This window comes from Stenella coeruleoalba (genome assembly GCF_951394435.1).
Source record: "Stenella coeruleoalba genome assembly, chromosome: 10".
Taxonomy (NCBI): Eukaryota; Metazoa; Chordata; class Mammalia; order Artiodactyla; family Delphinidae; genus Stenella; species Stenella coeruleoalba.
Genome location: NC_137156.1, coordinates 50,579,253 through 50,598,681, shown reverse-complemented (window position 1 = coordinate 50,598,681; position 19,429 = coordinate 50,579,253). Strand labels below are relative to the sequence as shown.

Here is a 19,429-nt window from a genome sequence, read left to right as displayed (position 1 = left end):
TCATTAATTTTTTGTTTTTGTTTTTGTTTTTTTTTGCAGTACATGGGCCTCTCACTGTTGTGGCCTCTCCCGTTGCGGAGCACAGGCTCCGGACGCGCTGGCTCAGCGGCCATGGCTCACGGGCCCAGCCGCTCCGTGGCATGTGGGATCTTCCTGGACTGGGGCACGAACCCGTGTCCCCTGCATCAGCAGGCGGACTCTCAACCACTGCGCCACCAGGGAAGCCCACATTCATTAATTTTTTTACTGAAGTATAGTTGATTTACAATGTTGTACCAATCTCTGCTGTACAGCAAAGTGACTCAGTTTTACATATATATACTGATACATTCTTTTTTTAATATTCTTTTCCATTATGGTTTATCCCAAGAGATTGGATTATAAATTGTGTGTATATATAATGGGTGGATCCTAATCGAATCTGACTGACGCCCTTTTAAGAAGAGATTAGGAGTAAACACAAAGTGCAGACCATGTGAAGATATGGGAAAAGAAGGCCATCTACAAGACACAGAGAGGAAACCAAACCTACTGCCACCTTGATCTTGGACTTCTAGCCTCTAGAATTGGGAGAAAATAAATGTCTGTTGTTTAAAGCCACCCAGTCTGTTGAATTCTGTTATGGTAGCCTAAGCAAACTAATATATCCATACTTTGTACCAAAAATCTTTTGTTTAAGAAACAAAAATACAAAACATAGATCTTCTTAGAAAATGTGTTCTCTTGATGAATCTGAAACATGTTCCTTTCTCAGCAGGAGCATAAATGAAGGAGAAACTAATGTGTTAGAGAGGTTTTGCGGGGCAGGAGGTGGGTGCTGAGCTAAAGGCGTGTGCACGCAGTGTGAAGTGGAGCATGGCAGGCATTTAGTGCCTCCTGCACTGGCTAGGCCTCCAATAGCAGGCTGTACAGTCTCCAAGAATGCGTAAGTTGGACAATTTCAGAGACCCAGGTGTTGCAATTAGCTCTGCCTTGACCATGACGATCAACAGTTAACAATGTTCTGAAAACTTGAATGCCTCATGCATGCGTTCAACTCTGGGAGATGTTTTTCATTCTGCTGACTTCTCTTCAAATCTTCAGACCTGTATCCTGCATAGGTCTCCCCGTCTAGTATGTGTAGAACATTGTGGGGAATAAGAAGAATTTTAAGACATGGTCCATGACCTCAAGGAAGTCAAGTTAGAGATCAGTTAATCAATGCATTTTCATATCTTTCCAAGTGGGTTCACGGAGATTGGTTTGGGATGGTTTTTCCAATGATGGCAGGGTTCCCCATAGGGGGAAACACCTGCCTGCAAGGGGCTGCCTTCCAGATGACATTAACATCCATCCATTCATTCATGTTGAGTCCGCTCAAGACCTCAAGACGCATAAACACACCCAACCGTGGAGACACAGCTTTTCCTTTTCTTCTTTGTTATTGAGCAGTTTCGGTTTCCCTGTAGTTTCCTTAACTTTGTTTCTTCATGAAAGCACAGCAGGTACCACCATTTTAACTCCATTCCTGGCTGAGATCCTCTTTTGTAAACATTCTCTTAAAGTTAAAAAGAAAACTACTCATCTTTTTCCAACAATGAGAAAAGTGCAATTTGTTCTTTTCTGTTTTGTTTAAAACATCAAAAACACACAGCCACGGCCTCTTAAATGCAAATGCCCTCTTCACCTCCCCTTAGATTTCTGAGTTCCTTGAGACTACCCAACAGTTCCTGTTTCTCGAAATCTTTCCTCTCTTCTCTCTTCCACTGACTGAGAAATTCTACCATCTTGCTCTTTAGAAATCAATGCTGAAACATGTGGACGCTTTGTTCACCCCATGGGGTCTTTAGCTCTGGGGTGCTGGGCATTTATTATCCCTAGTAGAAACTGACGGCATCTGATTTTGTTGATCTACAGGCATAGAGAGGACTGGGAAGGGGTTATGCATACCATTACGACTTGAGACAGATATAAACATTCTATGTACGGATTTTAGCAAGAACAACATATTTCTAGTTACACTGGAATTCTCTGACTCAAAGCAAAGATACAGTCAGTTTGATAAGCTACTTTTCTTTGAATATTCTATATTCCAGCACTCTTGTAGTGCTAGAAAGGGATGGAATTAAAGGGAATACAAGGAAAGAGCAGGTGTTTTACCTGGCAAAGCCAACGCCTCTGCTGACTCCATTAGCATCTCTTAGTATCCTTGTGGAAATGACATGTCCAAATGGTTTCAGCATAGTCTCAAGCTCCTGTTCATCCATAGAAATGGGGAGATTTGAGATATATAGGTTTGTTGGGTCTTGCTCTTGTTGCTAAGGGAAAAAAGAAACACATGCAGTAAGTTCTGAATATTGAGAAACACTGCAGAAATTTATACATTTTGCTTACACTGCCATCTAGATTCCAATCTCTAGCATGCTCTTGGAAGTTCTTTCAGTAAGGGTGGTATTTCTTTTCACTGAATTCCTTCTTGCCAGAATGCTTCTCATAGAAGCAATGTCATCAGTGAAAATCAAACTTTCTGTCTAGCCTTCCTTAGAAAAGTCTAATAAACTTTTATTGCAGTTGAACTAAGGTAAGTATGTATATTCTATGACCATAACTAGTGGTTCTATTACCACTCTAACTACTGTCACCACCAGTTACTAATGTTGCATTTAGTGAGTGTTCATAACATGCTAGGCATTGCTTTAAACACTTGATATACATTATTTCATTCAATATTTCCAGTACATATAATTGTTACTACTTTACAGTGGACAAAATTGATCCCTAACTTGGTCTAAGTTATACAGCTCTTAAGTGTCAAAGCCAGGGCTAAAACCTGGGGGTATCACCAAAGTCCATGGGCTTCCCTGTCTTGCTATAGTGCCTTCCACTGCACCAATGGGGAGAAAAGAAGTGTGGTCCTAGGACAGCATTTATCATCAGCCTCAGCATCAATGGGGAACTTTCTAGAAATGCAAATTCTTAGGCCCCACCTTGGAATCAGAAACTTGAGGGTGGGCCAAGTGATCTGTGTTTTGACAAGCCCTCCAGGTGAGTCTGATGACCGCTCAAGTTTGGCAATCACTTCCATAGACCACAGTTAAATATTTATCTATGAATGAGATTATGAAGCAGTAGTGCTTAAATAAGCTTTGCTTAATAGAATGGGAAATCAAACAACAACTGCTAGCATTATTTCTAAGTGTGTGAATATCTTCTATTTCACACAATGAATTAATAAGTTGGAACTTAGTTGTACGCATGTCTCAAAATAAAGCACAGACAAAAGCCTGACATGATTGATCATTAATATCAAAATAGATCCCATATTTAAATGAACTATTATATTTTAACCAACACACAACTTTAACTTCAAGAAGAAACATGATTAAATTGGAAAAAGCAACTCTGAAGTCTATAGGAAATGACATTATGTAATAGTAAAATATCTTTTGTGCAGAGATGATATATTCTGTAGCAAATTTGAGGTTTTAAGCAAAACGAAAAATACAATAAACAAAATTCCAAATATTATTACAGATCAAGAAATAGTTTTGGCATGAAACTAAGCTCCATTACTTTTAATAGCTCTAAATATTCAGACAGGCCATAATATTTTTATTAAGCTTTGAGATGAATAAGATCTATTATTAGGTTCTTTTTGAAACATAGTTTAGTTTTCAAACTTTTTGATCACCAGGAAAAAAACAGTGCAAATAAACAGGTAATCAATCAGGAAAAGATAACAGCTTTAGTATTTGGGAATAGTGTATATGTAGAAACTGTACAACTGTAGTCTCTCTCTCACACACACACACACACAGACATACACACACACAGACATACACACACACATACACACACACACACACACACACCCCGCTAATTAATGGCATGATCCTAGAGAGAAAACAGAGATGATATTATTTTTTTCCTAAGTGGACGTGATCCCCCGCCCAACTGCTGGGGTGATGAAAAAAGAAAAAAAAACCTAAAAGAAAAAAAAAAGTGGTGTTTCAGATACATAATAACAAATCTACGTATATATGACTTTTGACTTTATATTATTTTACTACTTATCCTTTAATTTTAATCTTCACATCATCATTCCAAAGGTAGTTAGGCAAATATCATCATACTTATTGGATAATGAGGAAATGGAGGCATGAAAAATTCATCATCTCACCCGAGGGCAATCCAATAATTAGTGACAGGGTTCAAATTAAATTTAGCCAGATTTTCTATCTTCCATCTCAGTGTATTTTTCCAGTAGGCCAATGTTTCCAAAGCTTCAATCATTCACATATCATCTTAGAAAATTTGCCAGCCATGTACTATAAGGTTATTTACTTAAAAGTTTTCTTTTGTATTAATTAATTTTTATTTATTTTGGCTATGTTGGGTCTTTGTTGCTGCGTGCAGGTTTTCTCTAGTTGCAGCGAGTGGGGGCTACTCTTTGTTGTGGTGTATGGGCTTCTCAATGTGGTGGCTTCTCTTGTTGCGGAGCATGGGCTGTAGGTGGGTGGGCTTCAGTAGTTGTGGTGTGTGGGCTCTAGAGCACAGGATCAGTAGTTCTTCTGAGTACATGGGCTTAGTTGCTCCATGGCATGTGGGATCTTCCCGGACCAGTGATCTAACTGTGTCCCCTGCACTGGCAGGTGGATTTTTAACCACTGTGCCACCAGGGAAATCCTTAAAAGTTTTCTTTAAATCTAAATATCTTTGGGCTTAAGCAAATCCATTGAAAAAGATAACAGTATGTTGCTACCATAGCTAAAAAGCCAGTATCACTTGGCATAAGTAGGTTACTATCAAAATCGGCAACAAATTCACATGATTAAATTATATTAGATACTGTTTGTTCACAGAAGATTGTGACCCTGGTGGTTGACTCTCTCTTAGTAACAAATGAGATTCATAATTAAGAGAGGTATTAAGCACACTAGGACCAGACAGAGTCTTTTTCCTGTGAAGAATCAGAATTGAGAAAGAGTTGAGAGAAGAAAAACTTTCCTATGATGTGATTTCTGGAGTTTATACCCTAGATCAACCCAAGTTCCAGTGGGAGTTCCTGCTTAACCCAGAGAGTGGGCTGCAGAACATGGCAGTCCCATGAATGGGCTGGCATTTGCCCAACATTCTGTATACCTTCATCCTTAATGAGGCTAAACAACCATAAGCAACTAATCCCACTAGTGAAGCATAGTGTACAGATCTAAGTAGCAGTACACCAGTATATCCTGATTCAAATCCATTTCCAAATTCTGCAAGTATAGAATGCACTGCAACTTCTCAAAATGGTGTGTAATTAACATACGGAGCTTAATACACAAGAGATTGCCCAGTAGCTATTTTCTGAATCCAAATTCAAACAGCAAGGCCAACTCCTTAATCTGTATTCACAGAGACAGTACAGAATTGGAGAGTGTCATTCCTTAATTTGTATTTACAGGAAGAATACAGCGTTTGGGCAGTGTTATTCATTAAGTAATTCTCTCCTTTGAAATACAATATGAGTCTTGAACATATTCGTTGATGACAACAGAATTTAATTTCTGCATAGAATGAACTTTAAAATAATATATGCATTTATATTTTTATTTTCAGTTTTATATCTATGTACCACATTTATGTAAATAGATGGGCTCTTTCAAAAGGTTCTTTGGCACTATGAACCTAAAAGAATGTGCCTTTTAAATCTGCAGAAAAGTAACTCATGTGATACCTGCAATCTAGAATCTTTTTGAAATCTTTTTGCTTTCTAACTTAAATTTTCATGATCATTTAGCTCCAGAATGGACCTAAAGGAGCATCTTGTCCAATCTGATATTTAACAGATGGGAAAAACAAAAACGAAAACAAGCTAAAATAGTGCTTATGACTTACTCAAGGCCACTCAGCTAAATAGTAACAGGCTAGAGATAGAACCCATATCCTTTCATAGCTGATCCAATGTCCTTCCCAGTTCTTAACACTGCCTTTCCTCCTAAACATCAATGAATAACAGATGGCAAATTGTGGTTCAAAGGAATATTTGCACATACAAGAATAAATATCTCTGAATCCCTTATTTTATTCACTTTTGCTTATTCGTGAAGTAGCTTTAGTTACAGAGGAAAGGCCACAAAAAAAAAAAGGATTCCTAGCCTTAGTCAGCATTTCACACATCATCAATTGAGTGAATACTCTGCAGTGTATGCTAGTCTGTAAAAGTATATGACTACAATTCATACATCTATTACATTTAATTGACCATCTCACCATAAGTAACTCCTCCATTTTGCTCTGTTTCTGTATCTTTTCATCTGTATGGGGATTTCTTGATTTACTATTTAGTTTTGTCAAAAGATTGTGAAAAAATTAGAATGGTACCCTCTCCAACGTTAATGGGAGCAGAGACCTTGTCATTTTACGTAAGAATATAAAAATTCTTTTTCCTGAAATGACTTCATTTTTCTCAGATTTTTAGTGTTAGGTTTATTGGTACTCATTTGCTTTATTACAGTTGAAGACAATGTCAGAACATTTCAAGGAAGCTTAGCAAATGAATACAAATGGAGGGCAAAATTATTGCTCATATATAGATCAAAGGTTATGTCTGGGGCTGTGTTTTTTGGATACACATTATGACTATTATATATACATGATTCTGGAAAAGGTAACTACCTTTGAAGAAGACTTCAACATTCAATCTGACAACACTCATGCTTGATGAAATTATATTTAAATATTCAGGAAGTAGTTATTGGCATTAGGAATTTTAGAGCAATGTTTCTCAAGCCACCTGTGGTGGGGACCATTTTTATTTCCAATCTGTCACAAACCAACATTTGCAAAATATTTACATTTTTCAAAGTTAATAGAAAAAATTAAGAGACATACAAAATGCAAGTTGCAATTTTTTATTACTACATTAAACAAACCAAAATTACATTTGGATTAAATGTCATGCTAATGTGAACTTGTTATAAAAGGTTTTAAATGCTTACTCTGTATTTCTGTATGTATTTCCTTGTGAACAAGTACCATTTGGTGGACCAAATTTTAACACTGTTTTAGGGGACTAGTTCCTATTTTTTTCCACGATAATATATTACACTATGGGTCTTTCTAAGTTATTAGTTTTTGCCTACTTTACATACTATCAAGTTTTTATTAAATCACAAAATTATGGTAATCAATTTATAGTCACTTTTAACTGTTAGGTGGACAAAGCTGTCTCAAGATGAATTGTCCTGAGCAGTGGTGACAAAATATCCTGAAATATCCTGAAGATGTTTGTAACAACTCTAAAGCAACCTCTTGACTCTAATACTTTAAAAACAAATTGAAGGGGATGTTCATATAGACTGAAGATAATAATATTTCGTTACATGCAGCAGAATTTTACAGTACTTAAGGTGTTTCAGGGACATTTATTTTATTTTGTATGGCCCTTTATAATAACTCTAGGCAGTAGATAGGGCAAGAGTTATAAACCCCCTCTACCATTGAGAAGATTGGTTCTAAGATCTTAAGAGGGATACAAAAATCCCATGGCGAGTAAGTGAATAAATGACATCAGAAGTGATATTTTTTGACTCTTGACCCTTTCTACTATAGTACGCCAACTCTGGGGATTGCCTATAAATACTGCTAGTCCATGGATATCACCAGTAGAAAGAAAAATCAATGGGGAGACAAAGGCACAATTGTTTTTTAATGGGATAGCCTATTTTAAATGCTGTAGCAATTTAAAAATTAATAATAATAAATAAATAATAATAAAAATGAAATGTTTTACTTCTCCCCCAAAACAGAAGCAGGGAGTTGGAGCCTCCTGCATTAATAAGCTGCCCTAAAGGCATCGGAGGTTTTAGAATTAGTTGAACACTAACTTTGTACACAGATGCTCTTACTCTTCTAGTAACATCATCAGCACGCTTGTTGCATGGCTCTAGGAGTTACAGCTCCTCTAGGTGAGATCTGGAGGAAGCCGGCCATTCTGGACATACTTGCTTTAGTACCACACACGTGTGTGGTGATTAATTTTATTTGCCACCTGGACTGAGCCCCAGGATGCTCAGGATGCTGGTCAAGCATTATACTGGATCTACCTGTGAGGGTGTTTCCTGGATGACTTTAACATTTAAACTCATCCATTGACTGAGTAAAATAGATTGCCCTCTCTAATGTGAGTGGGCCTCATCCAGTCAGTTGAAGATCTGAAAAAGGCTGATCCTCCCCTGAGTTAAACTTGACGGCCTTCAAGCTGGGGCGTTGTTTCTTTCCTGCCTTTGGACTCAAACTGAAACACTGGTTCTTCTTTGGTCTCTAGTTTGCTGACCTCAGATCTTGGGACTTGTCAGCCTGCATAATCAGGCAGATTCCAGGAAATGAAGCTCTTCATACACACACACACACACACACACACACACACACACACACACACACACACACACCCCTTACTGGTTGTTTCTCTGGAGAACCCTAACTAATACAGTGTGTTAATTTTTTTCAAATCTGTTTTGCCATAAATATATATGGGCATATGCTCAGCTCTGACCTTCACAGTTGGACACTGTGTTCCCTAGCTACAAAGTCACGGCCTTGGACCGGGTAAAAAGGGAGAGCCACAGCCTTCCCTTACGATGGGGGCTCTAGAAGCATTCATTTGAGGTAATACATTAAAGACCATTAGAGGGAAAATAAAGAAAGACTGCCAAGAGGTAGGCTTTCACCCCTAAATGGTGCCCAACAAGTGTGTCCTCTGTCTTATTGGCTAAGCAATGAAAGGGGTGCCCTCTGTTTTCAACTGTCTTCTCCCTCCGCTAAAAGCAAGAAGGTGATTTCTCTTCCCCTGATTTCACATATTGATGGAGTCAGAGGAGAGCCTCTACCAGTTTTTCCTCCCACGGCACCAATAAGAACAATTTCCCTAAAATAATAACCAATAAGAACAACTTCCCTAAGGAACACATGTTTTAAAAGAAGGATTTCATTGTTTCAGATTCCATGTAAGCACAGCATTGGCAACTGGCATTCTCATCCCCAAGTTTAATTGGGGAGGGGGGGTTAATTCTGTATAACACACTCAGCAAAGAAAGAGAAAACTATTTCTAGTGCTCAGGACAACCTGAACACTGGGTTGTGTATGTTATTCTTTAAGGCAGGGCTGGCTTAAAGCAGCCCTTGGGTTGAGATGAGCAGTGAAGTGTTATGAGCCCCTTGAGTCTCCATGACTGAATTAGAGTTACCTGTGGTCCTGGGCCAGGTGGCCAGGTGGGATCCTGGCTCTCCTTGACTTCTCCCTCCATATGACCTCATGAGCTCAGCCCAGTATCACCTGATGGGATGGTTTCTCCTGTGAGAAAATGCTAAATTAACATTTTACAATATTGAGATCTCTCTATAGTTTTATCGTAATGTACTGCTATATCACAAAGACATATGGTTTTGTACTCAGGGTCCTGATGGTCAAAAGTGCGAACAGGAAACAAAACTATAGAGAAACAAACTCAATATTGTAAAGAAATCTCATCCCCTTTCCTCAGTCTCATTCACCTCTCCGACGGGGGTCTCCCTGCCATGAGCTCTGGAATACAAAGTTGTCACTTGATTCGTTGACAATGACCCCAATTCTCCCTCAAACAACTGGAATTCTGGAAACGGCATGAGCATGGCCATACATTTGCTATGGCACCCTATTGACTTCTTCTGGAATAATCATCACAACACATACAAAGACAGAACAGATGCAAACCATTTCCGTGTCTTCTGCCCAGAATGTGACAGCATAGACTTGCTGAGGCTCACAGGCATATTGGGAACACACACAAATGTGTCACTGAGCGAGGTATAAAGGTATTAGGGACAAAGAATTCCACTCAAGGGCAACCATTCCCATTGTGTTCTATGTCAATGATACCCCAGAGCCCAGCACCAATGGTAACTCCTGAAGTTGTGCAATAGAACTTGGGTGGCAAACACTATGTCCCTTGAGAGTAAGGCAGCCTGATAAAATACAGGGCATCCTGTTAAATTTGAATTTCTGTGTGAAACCACAAGAAATTTTTTAGTATAAGTGTAATAGCGAAGAACAAATCAAGACTCCATATTGGATCTGTTTCTTTTACTTTGACCTTTGTATGCTATTGCTTTTGCTACAAGTTAAAAATGTTACCTGTAGCCTGATATATACAGGATAGTCCATTCTTAAGGTTCTGACCTTTAAAGTTCTAACACTTTCCATTCATACAGAGATAAAAAGTTGCAGAACAGAGAATTACCTTTGTTTTACTGGAGGTTTACAGGAATATCATGACCAGATCAACTTGAATAGCAGCAAGAGCAAAAGATTCCGGCACCAAGAAGTTTGCGACAACCAACCACACCCCGTCCCCTTTTAGTATAAAAGAAGCCTGACCTCTAACTCAGGGATGGTTCTTTGGGACACAAGTGCACCGTCTTCTCATTCCCCTGACTTTCCAAATAAAGTCACTATTCTTTACTCCAACAACTCATCTCGATTTATTGGCCTGTCCTGAGGTGAGCAGTACGAGCTTGGACTTGGTAACGTAAGTATGTCCCAAATATTGCACGGGACATAGTCATACTAAAATATTCATTGCTACATAGGAGTAATATTATTATCAAGTCATATAACTTACTTGTTGTTATATAGGACTCATTATTAGCACTGTATGGTACAATATTATCTAATATTTATTTTAAGCTTACTGTGTGTCACACACAAGGCTTTAAAATTATTTAAATTCATTATGGTTCTATTCCTTAAAACAGCCCTTGAGATAGATATGGTTAATGTCCTTATTTTACATGTGACAAAGCTGAGGTTATAAGAAGATATGCAATCGTCCAAGGTCACACAGCTGTTAAATCCAATGAGAATTCAAATCCTGATCTATTTGATTCGGAGACCTGAGATTTCAACATAACACAGTGTGTTTAATGGCTGGCTCACAACTTTTTCTGATAGATCAAGGGGAAGGAGCCAACAGTGGCTGGATTCCTACAGGTGTTCAGCGTGTAAACCTACTTGGAAGCACAATTCACCTTTCGAAGAATGGAAATCCCTTCATCCTACTGAGGGAATGAGTTCACAAAAGACCCAAAGTTAAGTTTTGTTTTCAAGGCTGGCACAATAAAAATTTCTCAAGTTGCTAAGAAAAACACACCTGGCTAGTTTTCCTCTAACCTCTATTACATATGGATACATTTAAAATGTATATGCTGCATATATAGAAAGTGAAAAATTACAGCTTTATACATGAAGTTGCATTGCTGTTTTGCTTAAACCCACTTTTATTCCTAAATTGTCCAACGTCAATTTCACAGGAAACTGGCTTTGTAAAGCCATGCATATTTCACGTGGAATACAGAAAGAGGACACAGTCAGATCTACACCAGCACCATTTTTTAGAAAACAAATTCAGCTATACATTTAAATCCTGTCAGTCTAAGTGACGGATGGCATATCCTAGGTTTATTTAATCCTAGCCTTTCTGAAAAGAGCTGGAAAAGGCTGCAGAACATGTGGTGGCCTACGATCCTTAACATTAGCTTGGAGAAAATGTATGTGTGTGTGCGTTTGTGCATGTGTGTTTGATTACCACCATGAAAACTGATCTATCGATGCAAGAATGAAGCCGGTGGGAGAAGGAAGCCAACTGGGTGCTACCAGTTTGCTTCACTTCTTGCATTTCTGGTATTAACATCATGACCTTGGTAGAGAAATAGCAAACAAGAGGTGCACAGTACGTTGTAGATGTTCAAATGAGATAAACCACTTTACCTTTGAAAAGCATAACTTCCATCATCAATGCCAGCTTTTATTTGGCATATATATTAATTGCGATTTTCTTAAAACTCACCAGTAGGAAAGAGATAAGTTTTATTCTTAATGTGACTCAACATCGAGTTAAATTATGTCACCAGGACTTCCTGGAAGATAGATGAGAAAAGCATGCATGCATCTCCATTTTCCCCCAGTTCTGTTTACAGGAGTCCTGGGCTCTTTGCCAGCACACCTGAGCAACTAGGGGCCCACAGGGTCACAATACTGATCCCAGTCAAAGCCACTTGTGGATTTACATATCTTGACTCAAGCTACTTTACTAAATGGATCATTCTCTTATTTTTTATACTACTGACCATTCATTCACTCACTCATCAAACATTTAATCCTCTAGTCTATACCAGCCACTGAGCTAAATCCTGACAACAGAGACATGATGGGCCATGATTCTCACCTGCCACAGAGAGTTCGGCCTTGTGGCTAGTTTACAGCTAAATTTCACCAATAAAAGCTATTTCTCATTAGCAAACACATTAGTGCAGGCAAGGATGTAGACATCTGCCTCCTATGCTCTTACTGTCCATAACTTGAAATTCTATTTTCTTCAATGTGGTGATTAGACAGTCTAAATTATTTCTAAATGGTGTCTCAGCTATGTTATGAACACAAAAATTAATTCTTGAAATATATAACCCCCTAGGATATATTAAGCCTTAAGACAACCAAAATTTTCAATGTGGGTTCAACTATTTATATATTTCAATTTTAACAAAAAGAAAAACAAATTTATTTATAAACCTCCAGAAAATGTTGGGTAGGAATAATCTGTAAAAGATAGTGACATGTTGACTCTGGCATTTACCAGTTCTATGACATTAACTAGCTATCATTTCTCAGCAAATTTCCTGAACTGTAAAGAGGGAATGACACATTTAATATATTGAATGACACAATATATTAAAAATTTAGTGGCGTTCCAGACACATAGGAGAAGCTCAGTAACTCATTATCCTTTCTATAATTATGAGTAATTATAGAAATAAAGAAATTTAGGACATTGTAGAAGGACAGTTACTAACTAAATGTAAGTCATGTTCATAAAAGAGCAATTATTGCTATTTATTTATTTATTTTAGATTTTTTAATGTGGACCATTTTTAAAGTCTTTATTGAATTTGTTACAATATTGCTTCTGTTTTATGTTTTTGTGTTTCTTTGGCCCCGAGGCATATGGGATCTTAGCTCCCTGACCAGGGATCGAACCTGCACCTCCTACATTGTATGGCCAAGTCTTAACCACTGGACTGCCAGGGAAGTCCTGATTATTGCTATTTAGAATCTGTCCCATTGCATTCCTCATAGGTGCACACTTACTAGATATTATATTAAATTACATGGAGGTGGACATATTAAACTGATGATAAGATCCTTAAAATGTGGCCATTGGATCAGCAAGGAGAATCTAGAAATATATTGCAGGGGGGAAATCTAGAAATATATTGCAGAGCACTGTTCCTATCATTTATGAGCTAAAAAGATTAATGATTTATTACTAGGCTCATTAATCAAAACTGTGGCTGTTGTTTTTTTTTGTAAGGAGCAATCCCATGGTTGAAGTCAATTAGCCCACCAAAGCTATTACACCAAAGAAGTTGCAGTGTTATTCAGACTTCCCCAGGAGTATTTAGAGTATAAAATAAATGCTATTATTCAGAAGATACCAAATTGCTAAGCTCCTTAAATTCATACAATTGGGAACCTGCAGTACATTAACATGCTGAAACTCATTAAGCGTCTTTTTCCCCCAGCTTTAGAGTCACTGGCATTCTCAGCCCAGTTAAGAACAATAACGTGCTCCAGGCTTCCAAGGAGAAAGTGACTTGTGCTCCTCCAGCCCCACTTCAATGAATCACTGAGGCAGAACTGTCAGCCACCCTTTGAGGCAGTGGCTGCTTCTGCTGGATGACCCTAACAACTGAATAGGACTGCAAAGTTAGCTCATACGGTGCATGCAAGAGGACAGAAAAGAGTAGCAAGTTTATGGCCACCATTTATCTTTACCTTGTCAGAGCTCTCTTTAAAACATTCTGGAATAAATATTCAAAATGTTAGGATTTAACCCATAAAATAAGAATCTATGAGACTCTTTTTTTAATTGAAGTATAGTTGATTTACAATGTTGTGTTAGTTTCAGGTGGAGAGCAAAGTGATTCAGATATATATAACAGTTAGGGTTAGGGTTAGGGATACACACACACACACACACACACACACACACACACACATAAGTATTCTTTTTCAGATTCTTTTCCTATGTAGGTTATTACAGAGTACTGAGTAGAGTCCCCTGTGCTATACAGTAGGTCATTATTGGTTATCTATTTTATATCTAGTAGTGTGTATCTGTTAATCCCAGACTCCCAATTTATCCCTCCCTCTTTCCCCTTTGTTAACCATAAGTTTGTTTTCTGTGTCTGTGGGTCTATTTCTGTTTTGGATATAAGTTCATTTGCATCATTTTTTTTTAGATTCCACATATAAGCAGTATCATATGATACTTGTCTTTCTTTGACTGGCTTACTTCACTTAGTATGATCATGTCTAGGCCCATCTATGTTGCTGCAAATGGCATGATTTCATTCTTCTCTATGGCTGAGTAATACTCCATTGCTCTATTGCATATACGTACCACATCTTCCTTATCCATTCATCAGTTGATGGACATTTTGGTTGCTTCCATGAAACTCTTCTTATGTAAGTGATTAACTAAATAAATGAGGCATCTTTAAAGTAGGATGCAAACTAAAACTGTGGAAGGAATGTTGGAACTACAAAATCACTACTTAGGGGGCTTCCCTGGTGGCACAGTGGTTGGGAGTCCGCCTGCCGATTCAGGGGACGCGGGTTCGTGCTCCGGTCTGGGAAGATCCCACATGCCGCGGAGCGGCTGGACCCGTGAGCCATGGCCGCTGAACCTGCGCGTCCGGAGCCTGTGCTCCGCAACGGGAGAGGCCACAACAGTGAGAGGCCCGCGTACCGCAAAAAAAACCCCAAATCACTACTTGGTAACAATAATAGTAATAACTGGCTTACGCAAGAACAATCAGTGTATGTGTCAAAACACGTGAGTGAAAATTTGATGAGAACTAGGAACTGTACATAGTCTCAAAGAATTTAACCCAAAAGGTTACTAATTACAAGAGGAAAATAGTAACTTTTCCATGGAGATACCTTGCTGACCACAGCTTTTGATCAGTCACATCACCAGCATGAAGCAGGTGGACATCAGGTCCCGCCCACCCCGCCCCCTGTGCGATGCACCAGAAGGACAGGACTGCTCTGTAGCCTTCCTTCTAATAGCGAAAAGTTGAACCCACTCATTGGAAAACATCAGACAGCCCCAAGTTGAGGGACATTCAATGTACAATAATTGGCCTTTAATCTTCAAAAATGAAGAAATGGGGGCTTCCCTGGTGGTGCAGTGGTTGGGAGTCCGCCTGTCGATTCAGGGGACGCGGGTTCGTGCTCCGGTCCGGGAAGATCCCACATGCCGCAGGGCGGCTGGGCCCGTGAGCCATTGCCGCTGAGCCTGCGCGTCCGGAGCCCGTGCTCCGCAACGGGAGAGGCAGCAACAGTGAGAGCCCCGCGTACCGCAAAAAAAAAAAAAAAAAAAAAAAAGAAGAAGAAATACTGAAGAAGTACGATAGGTTGAAGGACACTAAAGAAACGTGACAAGTCCATGTAGGGACTGATGCTGGATTGAATCCTAGCTCCTGCCCTGATAAAATGCTTGCTTATTATAAAGGACATTAGTGGGATGTTAGATTAGACATTTTTAGTGTACTGAGGTTAATTTTCTGATTTTGATCATTTTACTGTGTACGAATGTTCTTGTCATTAGGAAGTACAACTGAAGTATTTAAGGATATCAGGGCATCACATCTGTAACTTTGTCTCAAATATTTTAGAATAATAATATTATTATGTATATATTTATAGAGAAAATGATAGAGCAAATGTGGAAAATGTTTAATATGTGGAAAATCTGGGTGGAAGGTGTTATGCGACTTTTGCAAATTTTTTTTTTGGTAACTTTTAAATTATTTGAAAATGAAAGTTAAGCAGCTGTAAAAATAAAATAAACAAGCTATTAATCTTGATAGCTAAAATCCAAAAAAATATCTATCATAAGTACTTCACCTTACAAAAGAAATATAAGACAGTATACATTCTTTGTCTTGCATTCAAACTACACTCCCTGAAGATAGAAAGAACAAAAAATGTGGAATTCAGCATTTGTTTCCCCTAATACAATGTGATTCTTATAATTAACAACACCCTGTACAGTGCGCATCTGTTTGGCTCACATGTATACTCCTAGCTCCTGGTCTCCAAGAAAAGGATTTTGTAAAATGTTTGCCTAGGTGATTGAACAGAGAGAATGAAAATGGAGATTCAAACTGGATCTCAAGAATCTAGAAACAATAGAGCATAAAAGAAGAGCTAGATAAAATCTCTTTCAAGGCAGACGTAATTCTTTGCCAACACCGCCATCTCTCCATGTCCCTGGTAGGTTTCCTCCCCATAGTGTAGCCCACATATGCACCATCAGGACCCTTCCCTCATTCACAGACACGAAGTCGATGCTGTTGAGAGTTTGTAACCTCAGACACAGCATGGGACAAGGCAGTGGTCACTGTAGATGAGTAATGCATGGATCACTGATTCTGAAATGAGGCAATGTTGCCCGTCAGGAGATATCTGGCAATATCTGGAAACATTTTTATTAGCCACAACTGCAGTGAGGAAGCTGATATTGGTATCCCATCACACAGAAAAGCCCTCCGCAACAAAGAATGGTCTGTGAAAGACAGTATCTGTCATGCCAAACTTGAGATACCCTGGTATCAACCCCTTTAAAGTGGAAAAAACAATTATATATATGTGTGTATGTGTGTGTGTGTGTGTATGTGTGTGTGTGTGTGGTGTAAAAATACTGTCATTACATATCTATCACTATATCATTCTATATCTATCACTATATCATTCTATAGTTTATATGAATATACCTAATAGACTCCCAGTGTTGATTTGGTTACATTTATTAAGGAGAACTTAAATATGTGCAAACATTTAATCAATGAGGTATATTGATATACCTCCGTTTATAGCTCCAATACAACTAGTAAACCAAGTGCACTTTAAAATTGCATAAAAGGAAAGTTGCATAACCACTACAATTAAAATATTAATGTGATATCATGGAGGATGTCATTTTGCCAAATCTAACTTGCCACTTGCCATATGAACATGCTACTGACTGCAGCAGGTATTTTTGAATTTCATGGGCTATGTTATTTTTGCCATGTGACATTCTGATTCTCCCGTCAATTTCTCTATTTGAATTGCTATGAAACCTTCATCTGAGCACAGCTTGCCAGGCTAACTGCTTTCATTTGGCCTAAAAGCATCATTTACTTGTTACGTCTGCCTTGTTTTCTCCTCATTAGCCCCAGACAGTGACAGTAGGTCTCCTTGGCACCATGCGATTATAGACACAAACACAGACACAGGCAGTGACATCAGCTGGTCAACCAGATGACCTCAAATATGCTTTCATAATCATTTCAAAGATTATCATAGAATGGAAAGTCCCAAATTTATAAATTCTCATAGGAAAGTCATGAAGACCTAAAAATATTTCCACAAACTCCAGTGAGAAAGATGCCAATATAATGAAACACCACCAGGGATTTCCAAGGCTGATCTAGTTTCAAATCCAGAAGCAGTTACATATTATATTACATATAAGTTTATGTGTATACACACACACACACATGCACATGCAAACACACACACTCTATAATTCTGGACTAGTGAGTTCACTTCCTTGACTGTCTCCTCGCCATTTAAAAGAAGGATACTGCTATCACAGGCTATCACAGTAAGGGTTAAATGACACTTCATAGAGGTAATATCTGTATCTTTTCCCCATCTAAGCTGCTATACACATTCACTTGGTGCCTGCCTCTGTTTTCTTCTTAAGTAAATGAGAAACAAAATAAAATTAAGCACTTGAGGGAACAGGTAACTGGATCAATTTCAGAAGCTTACATTAAAGAATACACTAAATCAAAATGTATCTATTTACAGGTAATGGCATTTCACTTATTAGCTATTCAGTGAAAACTGCCTGCTTTAGCATAGAGGAAATCAGAAATCAAAGAAGACAGGTAGGAAGGGCTACGAGCACAGAAATCAAGCCTTTCTTTGATTTTTTTTCTTTCCCTCACTGTTTCCTTATGAACCTTTAAGAGTGGCAGATTAAGACTTACAACAGTTAAATAGATTAAGATTTACATAGAGAAAGGATTGGTGCATATCAGATTAACTGAAAAAAAATTACAAAATTCATAGAATTCAAAACATTTCCCAGGCAGGCAGAAAGGCCAAGTTCCTCAGCAGGAAAGCACTTCCTGTGCACAAGGAAAAGGGTCAGTGTGGCTGGGACACAGTGAGCCAGGAGACAGGGGCAGGAAATCACGCTGGAAAGGTAGGCAGGGCCCAGACCTCTGAGGGCACTGTAGCCCTGCTGGGTCTATGCATTGGGAACCAGAATTTTGTTCTTTTTTTAAAAAGTTACTTTATATTAGAGTATAGTTGATTTACAATGTTGTGTTAGTTTCTGCTGTGCAGCAAAGTGATTCAGTTAAACGTATACATATATCCACGCTTCTGTAGATTTTATTCCCATGTAGGTTATTACAGAATATTGAGTAGAATTAGAATTTTGTTCTTAATATGCAATGGGAAGGAACTGAAGTGTTCAAGTGGGGAAAAACATGATCTGATTTGTTGAGAAAATCAATTTGTTTCTAAGAGAATGGGGAGCTAAGACATAGGAGAGAGTTCCCATAGGCTGGGAAGCTTGTGCAGTAGATCATGAGAGTGATGGAGATGACAGTGGAGGTGGTGGAGAAAGGTGGACTTTAAAAACCCCATTTTTCAGGTACATTCTACATACTTCCTCATGACTGGGAGATGAGGAATTTGAGAAGGGATTCAAGGATTATGTCAGGGTTTTGATTTGTATCTTCACCCACACAGTTACTCATTATTGTAACAGAAGACATGGAGGACCAAATTTGAAGGGAAAAGTCTAAAACTCTCTTTTGGATCCTTTAAGTTGATTTGTCCATAAGACATTCAGGTTTGTGATCTGATAAGAGTAGCGATGATGTGTAAATGTAAACCCTGGAATATTCCAAATCCAGTCTTATAGGCCATCTTGGCCAAACACATTTATAGAGCTGAGCAGATGAGACGCCTGTGCTCTTTGCAAGCAAAGGAATGCACACATTGGACCATAAATTCTACACCAGAACCAAGGCACCTGCATGATAACCGTGTCCAAAGCAAGTTCACAGTGGGAAATTAGAGTCTCTCTTCTCTTAGTTCAATAGGTTATCTTTATGCAAATTCTCCAGACTCTTATAAGAAGTACTTTTACAATGTACAAGTCCCCTTCAAGTTATCTGGTTGTAAAACCTTGAACTCAAAGCATGGTTTGCGGGTCAGCGTCACTCGGGAACTTATTATAAATGGAGCATCTCAAGCCCCACCCCAAACCTGCTAAATCAGATGTGCATTTGAACAAGA

General features: G+C 38.5%; 1 protein-coding gene across 17 annotated transcripts in view; it reads right to left on the bottom strand.

Moving 5' to 3' along the window:
* Positions 1 to 19,429, bottom strand: part of RBMS3 (RNA binding motif single stranded interacting protein 3) — a 1,083,479-nt gene that overhangs the window by 234,101 nt on the left and 829,949 nt on the right. For all 17 annotated transcript variants that reach the window (XM_079935204.1, XM_079935208.1, XM_079935207.1 and 14 more), the window contains one exon: positions 2,140 to 2,297. In XM_079935204.1, the coding sequence (XP_079791330.1) occupies positions 2,140 to 2,297 (158 nt within the window). The remainder of the gene's footprint in view (positions 1 to 2,139; positions 2,298 to 19,429) is intronic.